This window comes from Cervus canadensis, chromosome 8 (assembly GCF_019320065.1).
Source record: "Cervus canadensis isolate Bull #8, Minnesota chromosome 8, ASM1932006v1, whole genome shotgun sequence".
In the NCBI taxonomy this organism is placed as follows: Eukaryota; Metazoa; Chordata; class Mammalia; order Artiodactyla; family Cervidae; genus Cervus; species Cervus canadensis.
Window position 1 is genome coordinate 14,646,796 of NC_057393.1, and position 13,681 is coordinate 14,660,476.

At 46.9% G+C, this 13,681-nt stretch overlaps 1 protein-coding gene across 1 annotated transcript; it reads left to right on the top strand.

Moving 5' to 3' along the window:
• Positions 1–792: 792 nt before the first annotated feature.
• On the top strand, positions 793–8,217 carry C8H10orf82 (chromosome 8 C10orf82 homolog). Its single transcript, XM_043477224.1, has 6 exons — positions 793–865; positions 2,077–2,142; positions 5,172–5,390; positions 7,042–7,228; positions 7,743–7,843; positions 7,963–8,217. Exons 2-6 carry the CDS (start codon positions 2,088–2,090, stop codon positions 8,106–8,108), a joined length of 708 nt encoding a protein of 235 aa, XP_043333159.1. The 5' UTR covers positions 793–865; positions 2,077–2,087; the 3' UTR covers positions 8,109–8,217.
• The last annotated feature ends 5,464 nt before the right edge of the window (positions 8,218–13,681 follow it).

Consider the following 13,681-nt stretch of genomic DNA (forward strand, 5'->3'; position numbering starts at 1 on the left):
AGTTCAATGCCCATGAGGAGAGGTGGGGAAGTCTGGGAGGTGGAGTGAAATGTGTATTGTGGAAGTAGGGCCATTAGGCCGTCGGGATGCAGTTTGCTCATCTGTAGAGGGGACAGCTGGAACTGGCAGTCTGTTCAGGCCATGCAATCCCTGATCCGGGTCACACAGTGGGCATCTTGCGTTCAGACCCATGTGAGAGTTCAGCTCCCATAAAATGAGGATGGTCAGAAGGAGTATGGTACTGCTGCCCAGCATCCTTCACTGGGTGCTCGGTCCCCTTCTCACGCTTACTGCCCTGGTCCACCTGGAGATTCTCCTAGTAAGGGACACCAGGCTGCAGGTGCAGGGGTGTGAGAAGCCCAGGGGAAGCCGCCTGGACAGAGCCTCCCCGTCCCTCCCAGGCTGCTCCCCCTAACCCTGCCGAGGCCTGTTCCCACCAATCCTCTCCCCCACAGCCCAGGCTCCCCGGTGTCCACGAAAGAAAAGCTGGCTTTGAGCCGGATTCCTTAGTGCACGCCCCCACCCAATTTCCACACCCAGAAAGGCCTCACCTGCGGGAGACCATGTACCCTGAACAGAGAACAGCTTCGGAGGCAAAATCTTGCTGGGGAAATCCCTGGACTTCACCCCAAGAGCAGACGCTGAGCGAGTCTCCTCTGACTCCTGGGGGTGCTTCCAGTCGAGAGGCAGAAAGCTGAGGAAGGGGGAGGGGCAGGCGGCGGGGTGCGACTCCGCCCCCTTTCTCCTCCCTTCGTCCCGCGGGTGGGGTGAGCGCACAAAGGCCGGGGGAGGGGAGCGGCAGGTGGTCTGGTGGAGGCCAGGCGTGGGCAGGAGGCCTGTGGGGCCGTGATCCAGGCCGGCCCAGGTGAGGACCCTGGAGTGGGACAAGAGTGGGGCGGCGGGGTGTCCGCGCTTTCTGATTGGTTTTCCGGCCCCACCCCAGCATAGCTCCTCCCCAGCCTCTTCCCTGCAGGCCTCCTCCAGGCAGGCCTCCTCCAGGCAGGCCTCAGGGCTTGGTGAGCAGCCCACCATCCACCCGCGCAGATCGCCGCCCTCTCCCCAACCACGCGCACTCACTCCTGTCCCCACCGGGCTTCCCAGGTGGCTCAGCGGTGAAGAATCCGCCCAGCACGCTGGAAACGTGGGTTGGATCCCTGGGTCGGGAAGAGCCCCTGGAGCAGGAAATGGCAACCCACTCCCATATTCTTGCCTGGGAAATCCCATGGACAGAGGAGCCTGGCAGGCTATAGTCCATAAGCAACTAAACCACCACCAATCCTGCGCCCAGAGTTTAGACGGTCTGACCTCCTTGGACGCAGAAATCTTCAAACAAATTGCTTAACCTCTCTGTGCCTTATTTTACCATCTGTAAAATGGGGACTGAAACAGAAATTAACCCTTAGGGCAGCGGTGATGATTTAACGAAGCTTCCCTTAGTGGCTCAGATGGTAAAGAATCTGCCTGCAGTACTGGAGACCAGGATTCCATCCCTGGTTGGGGAAGATCCCCTGGAGAAGGAAATCGCAGGAATGCAGTCCTGTCTTCAGCCGTGTGGTAGCAAGTGAATGTCTGAACTGTTAAAATTCCCATCACTGCTGAGTATACCGTGATGGAGACCCTCTCCTCTACCTCTGAGGCCATTTGTCCTGGCCACCAAGGCATCACTTTTGAGATGAACTGGCTGGGCAGGGTAGATGCCAGATGCAGGACCTGGCCTGTATTAAGGCAAATACAGGCCATCTCAGAAGGAGGAAGGGGTTCTGACTCTGGAGACAGCATCCATGTAAACTGATGCTGTGTGGTACCCCACCCTGCCACCCCCGCAACCTCAGCTTGTACTCCATGCCAGCTTTAGAGACTTCTGATCTTTTCCAGCCTCAGCTTACTCTAATTCTTCATTATGTCCTGCACATTGAATGTTTAGTGGCATCCTTGGCCAATGCCGGTGCTTTCTCTCTGTCCCAATTCCCTGGCAAGGTTAGTCTTACTCCCAAGGGCTCTGGCACATGTGCAGTGAGTTCTCTAGGAAGGGACTTCTGATGAGATGATTTCATTCCCTCTTCCCTTCATTAACAGAGAGCAAAATAATGGAGTCTTCCAAGACCTTCATGAGACAGATGCCCATCACACCAGGCTACAGTGGTAAGTGGTGACGGGGCTGGCAGGGGGACCATCTCTGTCTCTTCCTTGCCCCATTGTCCATGTCTGACCGGTTTAATGGACCAGTACAGGCACTTTAGCATTTACGAGACTTGTTGAAAGTGCTCCACTGTTGAAGATGGCAGATCACTGGGTTCTGATAAACGGAGAAATATAATCTAGGGAGAATTCCATGGACTGTTCCATGGGGTCGCAAAGAGTCGGACACAACTGAGCAACTTTCCCTTTCACTTTCAAATCTCCCAGGACATGGCCTGGTATCCAGGAAGCACTTATCTCATGTCTCGTACATGCATTTGGACCTGCGTAGACACAGATGGGTAAACTGAGGCTCTGTTCCTCTTTCCAAGTTGTGCTGTTCTCAAGCACTAGGGCTGTCCTTACAGTCCCATGTCTTCCTGTGTCCCCTGGAGGGAGGGTGGCCAATTACTCTGGTTTGTTGGGAATGGTCACAGTTTTAGCACTGAAAGTCCTGCATCCCAGGAAACCCCTCAGCCCTTGGCAAGTCAGGAGAACTAGTCACTCTGTCCTAAGGCTTCTCCTTCTCAGCCTTCTGGGCTACTGAGAATTTACTAAATCACATCAAGGTGGGTGATGAACCTAGTGCTCCCCAGAAGCCCTCACATACAGGTATTCTCGGGAGGGGAGATTTATGGAGAATATTCCAAGGTTGCCCATCGTCACCCTGGTCCTACTGGTTGGTTAAGAGAATAAGCTTTGGGTTTTAATAAACTGGGATTCCAATCTCTTCCTGGCCATTATCTATGTGATTGTAAGCAGTTTACTTACCTCTGTATGGTAAGGAGAAATTTCTATAAAATGCTTGTATTCGTTTCCTAGGGCTGTTGTGTAAAACAGCAGATATTTATTCTTTCACAATTCTGGAGGCCAGGAGTCTGAAATGAGGTATGGGCAGGACCACACTCTTTGATGGCCCCTGGTTTTCCTTGTTTTGTGGCAGCATCTCTCCAGTCTCTGCCCCTATCTTCCCATGACTTTTCTTGTGGCCATCTGCTCAGTGTCTCTGTGTCTTTGTTTCTCAGACCTCCCTCTCCTTTCTTTTAGAAGGAAACTAGGCATTGGATTTGGGAGTCCATCCTAAATCTAAGATGATCTCATTTCCGAATCCTTAATTACATCTGCAAAGATTCTATTTCCTGATAGGTTCACCTTCACAGGTTTCAGGGGGTGGGACTTGAGTAGATCTATCGATTCAACCCACTATACAGGGTAGGGATAGATTCCTCATAAGATTATGGTGAAGATTAAAGGAACTTTGTTGTTGTTCAGTTGCTAAGTGGTGTCTGACTCTTTGCAACCCCGTGGACTGCAGTACACTAGGCTTCCCTGTCCTTCACTATCTCCTGGAGTTGGCTCAAATTCATGTCCATTGAGTGGGTGATGCTATCCAACCATCTCATCCTCTGTCGCCCCCTTCTCCTTTTGCCTTCACTCTTTCCCAGCATCAGGATGTTTTCTAAAGAGTTGGCTCTTCGAATCAGGTGGTCAAAGTATTGGAGCTTCGGCATCAGTCCTTCCAACCAATATTCAGGGTTGATTTCCTTTAAGAGTGACTGGTTTGATCTCCTTGCAGTCCAAGGGACTCTCAAGAGTTTTCTCCAGCACCCTAGCTCAAAAGTATCACTTCTTCGGCGCTCAGCTTTCTTTATAGTCCAACTCTCACATCCATACATGACTACTGGAAAAACCATAGCTTTGACTATATGGACCTTTGTCAGCAAAGTGATGTCTCTGCTTTTTATATGCTGTCTAGGTTTGTCATAGCTTTCTTTATAAAAAAGCAGGTGTCAATTTGATGGCTGCAGTCACCATCCACAGTGATCTTAAAGCCCAAGAAAATAAAATCTGTCTCTAAAGGAGCTGGCATACATTTGAAATATCTTGGCCCTTAACAAGACTCAATAAAGGTTGTTTGTATTTCTGTGTGTGTGTGTGTACACGTGTACATACATATATGCAATCAGGTAAAATCTATGCAGATCAAAGTGGACCCTGATGAAGAAGAACCACTGTGATAAGGTCCCTGGGTGTCTAGGGTCTCCTCCATGTTGTTAATGTATTTTTTAATTGTCTTTTAATTGTCCAGCATATCTTTTAATCTCCCAAGTCCAACTGGGAGCCTGGATAGTGGATGGAAGCCTTCCAGCACTGTCAAGAACAGTCTAATAATTCGAGTCTTCCAGAGCACATTTCTTGCCAGTACAGAGGGTGAGGGTTACTGCCTTCAACTCTGAGGCCAGCTTTTCTTACCTGGGGATAAGAGCAAAAATGTCGAGCTTCAATAATGAGACTTATATATTTATTTATTTATTTGCAATTTAAAGCTAAGCCTTAACCAGTTTTTTTTTTTTCCATTCTTTGTTCTTTTTAAAAATGGCCTTATTATGACAGCATTATAGTACTTAGCATTCAGCATCCAGTTTAAATAAATAGTTGTGTTTTACCCATACTAATTGTAATGATTATATGTTATTTTGTGGGAAATGCTGAAAAATTGTGCTCAGGGTGGGTCTCACAGATAATGAATTTACCTTTTTGTGTAGTAGGTCTCAGCTTTTAATAAGCCCGCAATTTTCTGATGGTCCGACAAGAAAGATCCCAAATTGCATTTGGAAAGTGTCAAGGAAAATAAGCTTTCTCTCTAAAAAGATGAATAATTTCAATTACTCCTCAGACGATCATTTTGGCCCATTAAATGCTTTCCCCATTTGCCATTCGGGCTGACATCGGGGGCTTTGCTATCAAAGAACATTACTGTCATCGCCTTTGTGGAAACGGGCCTTCCCTCCCCACTCCAAGGTCATTTTTTGTGGCCTTGGGAGGACCCAGCAGCAGTGGAAACAATAGCACGGCTTGTATTCATGGCCTTTGGGGAAATGCAGTGTTGTTGGCCAAGGAAGAAATGGCCAGGGCTGGGCAGAGATTCGGGGGGTTTGGACAGGATCTGAATCTCTTGCTGAAGGTAGTGATTCCCTCCTCGACTCTTGCAGGCTTCGTGCCCTACCTGAGCTGCCAGGGCACCTCCAGCGAGGACAACATGGCCCACTGTCTGAAAATCTTCCAGGAGAACGCACAGCGGTATAAAGACCGGCTGGAGGAATTCCACTGCTCTGTGGCCGCTGCCCCAAAACTGAAACCTGTCCGCTCGGAAGGGACGGTCCTGCGGACACTGCACCAGTATTACCGGCAGTTCCATCCCTTGAGTCTGGGTACTGGCTTCTGGACACTGGCCCCCACTTCACGTTGGGCCCCATTGCAAGGCCTGGCTGGCTTGTTGAGCAGCCGCCGAGAGTACCGTTCCAGATCCCCAGGCATCTATGCAAAGTGGAGAGGCTCAGTTGCTTAGAAGGAGAAAGAAACATTTCCAGGGGGAGAGGGAGACAGCTGGGGAAGAGGGTGTTGGTACTCAGCTCCCTGGGTGGTCATCACGGAGGTTCCAAGAGCAGCTGTGGTCTCAGGGTGCATGTGTGCTAAGTCACTTCAGTCATGTCCGACCCTGAGACCCTGTGGACTGAAGCCCACCAGGCTCCTCTGTCCATGGGATTCTCCAGGCAAAAAATACTGGAGTGCATCACCACACCCTCCTCCAGGGGATCTTCCTGACCCAGGGATTGAATCCACATCTCTTATGTCTCCTGTATTGGCAGGCGGGTTCTCTACCACTAGCGCCACCTGGGAAGCCCCTGTGGCCTCAGTAGTTATGACTTTTTAGTTGCTTTCTCTGTGCCTGGCACCGTTATTTCATTAACCACCCATGACAGCCGTATGAAGTCGATACTATTATTCCCACTTGAGCATAGTGTCCCTTGTCTGAGGTCAGACCTGGGGTTTGAACCCAGCTCCTCCAGGTGCTAGCTGGGCAGGAAGGGCTTTTGCACTGAATAACAACCATAATAACAGTGAAAAAAACAACTGATGATATGACTGTATAATGTTAATCATCAAAACAGTGATTTATCCTAGCTGGTTTTTAAGGTCTAACATCCAACAGGAAAAGTAATGGACTGATTACCTTTATTATTATTACTGTATCTGGGGACTTTTTAACGCGTGCTAACTCACATGTTTGTCATGCCTTAGAAATTTCCCAGCCATTATAAGAAGCACCAGCCTAAGAGTTTGGGCTTTAGCCCAGCTCTGTGACTCTTTGCTGTGTGATGTAGGGCAGGTAGCTTCCCCTCTCCGGGTACAGTTCCTTCATCTAAGGCAGGGAAGGATGGACTAGAGTCTCCCTAGGCTGCCTTCCAACTTTGAGGTTCTGGGACTCTCTGGTCTAATTCAATTCTTACAGCAACTAGAGGAGACAGAGGCAGGCAGTTATCTTTTATCTCACAAATGTGAGATTGCCGAAGGTCAACCCTCCAGGCAGCCAGAGCTAGGTGTGAAGTGCCTTTTCCTGACCTACATGCTTCTCTTGTAGGTCAGCAGCAAATGCCTGAAGCTTCTGTGTTGTTGTTGTTAGTCAGAAAAGAGTGGGATCCGTTTAAGAGCAATAACTTGGGAATCAGAGAAACGCGGGTCTAAATCCTGGCCCTGTCACTTCCTTGCTATGTGACCTCGGCCAAGATTCTCTTCACCTCTCTGAGGCCTCAGTGTCCTGCTCCATGAAAGTGTTGGTGGTAATAGCACCGACTTCTTAGAGTTTGTAAGACAATGAGATGAGAGAGAGAGGAGGGCCTATGTAAAGCCCCACCAAATGCAGACACACAGAAGAAACCAACCAGTGGTAGCTGTCCTCATCACGTCTCGGAGCCTGGGGCTATCCCCAGGGCTGATTGTTGGGCTGCTGGCTGGCTTGGGAGCGCTGCCCACTGGATGGCTTCTCAAAGCCCTCAAGGAAGCATGGCATCTTTTTTATAGAATGCAAGAATATAAAGAAACCTCTCCATGAGCCCCCCATCCCCGGCTGGGCGGGCTACCTGCCAAGAGCCAGGGTCACTGAATTAGGCTGCGCCACGCGGTACACCGTCATGGCCAGAAACTGCTACAGGGACTTCCTGGACCTCATGGAGCGGGCCAAACAAGCACATCTGAAACCATATGAGGAGTAAGTCTGGCTTGGGTGGTAACTGCAGAGAGCGAGAACCAGGGGAAGAGCCCATCAGGGTTTCCAGATGCCCCCAGCCCAAAGCTAGGACTGATTTTTGTGTGTGTCTGATTTGTTTTTGCAAGATGGCCATGTTTGTAATTGCAGGACCTTCCAAGTAGGCAGCCACGTCCTGCCCCCCAGCCCCCCGCTTGCACCCAACAAGCTCCAGGAACCTTGCTTCTGGTCTTTGCTGGTTTACAGGGAGAGGCTGGGAGTAAAAACCAACAGGGCCCCCCTGTCTTGGCAGCAACCTGAGGCTCAAGGTTGCTGAGGAAAGGAGATGGTAGGACACTGCTGGGAGTGGGGTGCTTGCAGCCTCAGTTTTCTATTCTGTAAGATGGAGATGATGATCCTTGAGGGTAAATCGTCCGGATCAGAAATGAATATACCATGCTCGTATGGGATCTGCATAGATTATACTTATTTTTATCGTTAGTAAAAGGAATAACTAAGACTTTTGTTCTTACTTTAGAATATATGGAGTTAAGTCCACACCACCTCCTCCTACTCCTCCTCCAAAAGTTTTGTTGCATGAAGGGCTGCTGCCAAAATATCCAGATTTCTCTATTCCAGGTAAGGAGGGACTTTCTTTCCTGGCCTGCTGTTTTTAAAGTGGGACCGGATGTTTACAGTAGCCCCTCTGCTTCACTGGACCACCTTGCCTCAATGCACGGGGCTGGTTTCTCTTCCAGGTGCTAGGTGTCCTACCCTCAGCCGAGCCTTGATGGAGGACCCCAGGCCCCTGATGACGTGTGACTGTACTCAGAGGCCAAGTGTTTGGTGCGGCGGGAAGATTTATCTAGAGCCGTTATCTGCAGGAAAGGACATGGAAGGGTAGGAGTGGAGAGCTTCCTAAGGAGAGGCGGATGTTACCGGGGGATCAGAAGCTTCCCGTCCTCACACGAGAGTGCTTCACACACCCAACAGGCACAGGGGAAGGTTCCTAAGAATCCTTTTCACTGCCACCTGCATCCTGACCGTTGGGCAATAATATGTCATTCTTGATAAAGGCCTTTTATCATCGTGTGAGTATAAAGAGGAAACACCGCTCAGCCTTCTGAAGCTTTCTGTGGATTTTCTGCAGGTTGCATTGACCCTGATGGGTGGGACCATCTCTTCCTGACCCGAGGGTAACATTGTATGCGTGGTAACCTTGTGGCTGAAGCTCTAGCCCAGCCCTCTAATGATTCGGTCCCCATCAGTCACCTTGGGTCATGGTGTGGCAGTCCCCAACATGGGCACAGAACCATGCCCCCCCCCAACCCTAGTGTTTCAGAACCCCAGGCCAGGCCAGGAAAGCCATTGTGCTGGTTCCCTAAGACTGCTGCATGGGTACCACAAACCGGGTGGGATAAGACAGCAGAAATTTGTCTCATAGTTCTGGAAGCTAGAAGTCCACTTTCAAGGTGTTAGCAGGGTCATGCACCCTCTGAAACCTTGGGAGAGAATCACTCCTTGCTTTTCCTCACCTCCTGGTGGTGTGTGTGTGTGTGCGCACGCATGCACATGCGTATGCACACGTGCATGTGTGTGCTCAATAGTATGCAACTCTTTGCAATCCTAAGGACTGTAGCCTACCGTGCTCCTCTGTCCGTGGGATTCATCAGGCAAGAATACTGGAGTGGGTTGCCATTTCCTTCTCCAGGGGATCTTCCTGACCCAGGGATCAAACCCGAGACGCAGTCTCTTGCGTCTCCTGCATTGGTAGGTGGATTCTTTACCTCTGAGCTACCTGGGGAGCACACCTCCTGGGTGGGCTGTTAATCCTGGGTGATCTTTGGTGCATAATTCCAGTCTCTGTCATCGTGTGACTTCCCTGTGTCCCTGTGTCTTCACATGGCTGTTTCTAGTGAGGACACCAGTCATACTGCCTAAGGGCTACCCTTCTCCAGTATGCCCTCTTCTTGATTACAATTACACCTGCAACCATTGTATTTCCAAACAAGTCACATTCTGAAGTACTGTGATTAGGGCCTCAAATATATCCTTTTGGGGGAGGGTGGGAGCCAGGGGTCAGGGAGAGACACAATTCAACCCTTAACACTGGCTGAATTTTTATCACTGACAGGCACTCTCGCTGACTTTACTCTGAAGCCGTTGGCACAAAAAAGAAATCAAAAGCAGTTCCTGGGGTTATGAGGCCATTGTTATTAATATCAAAAGATTCAAAACTGCCTGTCAGGCCAGGAACTTCCCCGGTTAAGACTTTGCCTTCCAGCACAGGGAGTGTGGGTTCAATCCCTGCCTGGGGAGCTAAGATCCTGTATGCCTCATTGCCAGAAAACCAAAACATAAGAACATAGCAACAATATTGCAACAAATTCAATAAAGACTTAAAAAAAAAAACTGCTGGGGCAAAAGATGAACTGAGCCACTCTTGGGAGTTTTCCCCCAAGGTGGGAATTTTCACCTGGGCTCTCTGGATCCCCAAGTTTCCATGGGTAGAAATTAGTAATGTCTTTGACTCTGATAGGAAATAAAGAACTGGAATGAGAAAAAAGTTACACCTTTGTTTTCACTAGCCTCCAAGTGAAATATAATATTTCCTTTGTTGATGAATGTAGGCAACAAACCACAGCTGTACCTGTCACCTTGGCCCAATATAAATCCCAGATCTTTTCATATCATACGACATTTGTTGCAAACAGCTTGAAATAATGTTGATCAGTACTTGTAATTATAGTTGTTATTGAAGATACTGTATCTATTCTCTAACATTTTTCTTCACTGTACGTATAAGCAAACACTTATCACAAATTTTTTCTTTTCAGTTTCTTGATAGAATTTTGATATAATTAGTTTGCTAATTATATTTCTCATGTATTATACTTTATACATTAAAAAACATTGTTCTGAGAAGAGGTCCAAGGTTCACCAGACAGCCAGAGGGTGCAGGGCACAGAAATGGAAAGGAACCCTACCTGGGGAACAACTGAAGACATGTGTAAAAGATGAGTGTCATACAAAACAACACCCCAAACCCAATGGGGCGTGACATTACAATGCATCCTGTTAGTGAAAAATAATGTGGGACTTCCCTGGTAGTACAATAGATAAGACTCCACCTGCCAATGCAGGAGACACAGGTTCAGTCCCTGGTCCAGGAAGATTCCACATGCCGTGGGCAACTAAGCCCGTGCACCACAACTCCTGAGCCTGCATGCTTCAAATACTGAGGCCCACATGCCCTAGAGCCTGTGCTCCACAACACGAGAAGCCATCATAATGAGAAGCCTGTGCCTCGCAATGAAGAGTACCCCTGTTTGTCAAAATTAGAGAGAGCCACAAAGATCTACAGCACAGCCAAAAATAAATCATTAATTTAAAAAGATAATGTGATAGAAGAATGCTATTGTGGAAAAATATTTATGGTAATAGTATGTGCAAAAAGCAGCAAACAACAAACCCATGAGTACACACACACGCACACACAACAATTCTGTTTTTCTGTTTAAACATGAGGTCGGAGGGGCAAAGGGAGCTAAACCATGATACTAACTGATTATTTGGCTGATGGTGTTATTGGTGTTTTTTACCTTCTTGTGTTTGTCCCAATTTTCTACAGCCAACTGGTATTGTTTTCACATTCAAGAAATGTTTTCCTTATTTGAATTGGTAAAATCCTCTTTTGAAGCAATTAATAAATCTTTTAGAGATTCCATGGTTAAAGGAAAAAGGCCACAACTCAATAGAAAGTAGCTGCATGATCTTTCAAGGGCTAGGGCCAAGTTCAGTGAATAGTTGGGAGCTTTTCCAGCTTTTTTTTTTTTTAAACACCCTGGGAGAGTGATCCCACAGTCCTGGGAAGGAGATCCATCCCTCATCTGCTTCAGGCTGGTGGTCCAGGCTGCTGCATGCGTACCGGCCCCTCAGAAATGAAGAACACAGGAGGCAATTCTGCCTATTCCACTCTCCCTAACCTACAGAGTTTGCAGATGTCTGTTCTGGACCCAAAGTTTTGAAGTCTCTGCCCAGGGATCAGTTCAGTTCAATCACTCAGTTGTGTCCAACTCTTTGTGACCCCATGGACCGCAGCATGCCAGGCTTCCCTGTCCATCACCAACTCCTGGAACTTGCTCAAACTCATGTCCATAGAGTTGGTGATGCCATCCAACTACCTCATCCTCTGTCGCCCCCTTCTCCTCCTGCCTTAAATCTTTCCCAGCATTAGGGTCTTTAACAATGAGTCAGTTCTTTACATCAGGTGGCCAAAGTATTGGAATTTCAGCTTCAGCTTCCAGTGAATATTCAGCACTGATTTCCTTTAGGATTGACTGGTTTGATCTCCTTGCAGTCCAAGGGACTCTCAAGAGTCTTCTCCAACACCACAGTTCAAAAGCACCATTTCTTTAGTGTTCAACTTTCTTTATGGTCCAATTCTCACATCTATACCTGACTACTGGAAAAACCATAACTTTGACTAGATGGACCTTTGTCAGCAAAGTAATGTCTCTGCTTTTTAATATGCTGTCTAGGCTGGTCATGGCTTTTCTTACAAGGAGCAAGTGTCTTTTAATTTCATGGCTGCAGTCACCATCTGCAGTGATTTGGAGCCCAGAAAAATAGTCTCTCACTATTTCCATTGTTTCCCCATCTATTTGCCATGAAGTGATGGGATTGCATGCCATGATCTTAGTTTTTTGAAAGTTGAGTTTCTTTTAAATTAATTTATTTTAATTGGAGGCTAATTACTTTACAGTATTGTAGTGGCTCTTGTCATACATTGACATGAATCAGCCATGGGTGTACATGTGTCCCCCATCCTGAAGCCCCCCTAACCTCCCTCCCCATCCCATCCCTCAGGGTCATCCCAGTGCACCCACCCTGAGCGCCATGTCTCATGCATCAAACCTGGACTGGCGATCTGTTTCACATATGGTGATATACATGTTTCAGTGCTATTCTCTCAGATCATCCCACCCTCGCCTTCTCCCACAGAGTCCAAAAGTCTGTTCTATGCATCTGTGTCTATTTTTCTGTCTTGCGTATAGGGTTATCATTACCATCTTTCTAAGTCCCACATATATGTGTTAGTATACTGTATTTATGTTTATCTTTCTGGCTTACTTCACTCTGTATAATGGGCTCCAGTTTCATCCATCTCATTAGAACTGATTCAAATGTATTCTTTTTAATGGCTGAGTAATATTCCATAGTGTATATGTACATAGCTTTTTATCCATTCATCTGCTGATGGGCATCTAGGTTGCTTCCATGTCCTGGCTATTATAAACAGTCCTGCGATGAACATTGGGGTACACGTGTCTCTTTCAGTTCTGGTTTCCTTGGTGTGTATGCCCAGGAGTGGGATTGCTGGGTCATATGGCAGTTCTATTTCCAGTTTTTGAAGGAATCTCCACACTGTTCTCCATAGTGGCTGTACTAGTTTGCATTCCCACCAACAGTGTAAGAGGGTTCCCTTTCCTCCACACCCTCTCCAGCATTTATTGCTTATAGACTTTTGGATAGCAGCGATCCTGACTGGCGTGTAATGGTACCTCATTGTGGTTTTGATTTGCATTTCTCTAATAATGAGTGATGTTGAGCATCTTTTCATGTGTTTGTTAGCCATCTGTATGTCTTCTTTGGAGAAATGTCTGTTTAGATCTTTAGCCCATTTTTTGATTGGGTCATTTATTTTTCTGGAATTGAGCTGCAGGAGCTGCTTGTGTGTTTTTGAGATTAATCCTTTGTCTGTTGCTTCGTTTGCTATTATTTTCTCCCATTCTGAAGCCTGTCTTTTCACCTTGCTTATAGTTTCCTTTGTTGTACAAAAACTTTTAAGTTTAATTAGGTCCCATTTGTTTATTTTTGCTTTTATTTCCAATATTCTGGGAGGTGGGTCATAGAGGATCTTGCTGTGATTTATGTCAGAGAGTGTTTTGCCTATGTTCTCCTCTAGGAGTTTTATAGTTTCTGGTCTTACATTTACATCTTTAACCCATTTTGAGTTTATTTTTGTGTACGGTCTTAGAAAGTATTCTAGTTTCATTCTTTTACAAGTGGTTGACCAGTTTTCCCAGCACCACTTGTTAAAGAGGTTGTCTTTTTCCATTGTATATTCTTGCCTCCTTTGTCGAAGATAAGGTATCCATAGGTACGTGGATTTATCTCTGGGCTTTCTGTTTTGTTCCATTGATCTATATTTCTGTCTTTGTGCCAGTACCATACTGTCTTGATGACTGTAGCTTTGTAGTGTAGTCTGAAGTCAGGTAGCTTGATTCCTCCAGTTTCATTCTTCTTTCTCAAGATTGCTTTGGCTATATGAGGTTTTTTGTATTTCCATACAATTTGTGAAATTATTTATTCTAGATCTCTGAAAAATACTATTGGTAGCTTGATAGGGATTGCATTGAATCTATGCATTGCTTTAGGTAGTATACTTATTTTTACTATATCAATTCTTCCAAT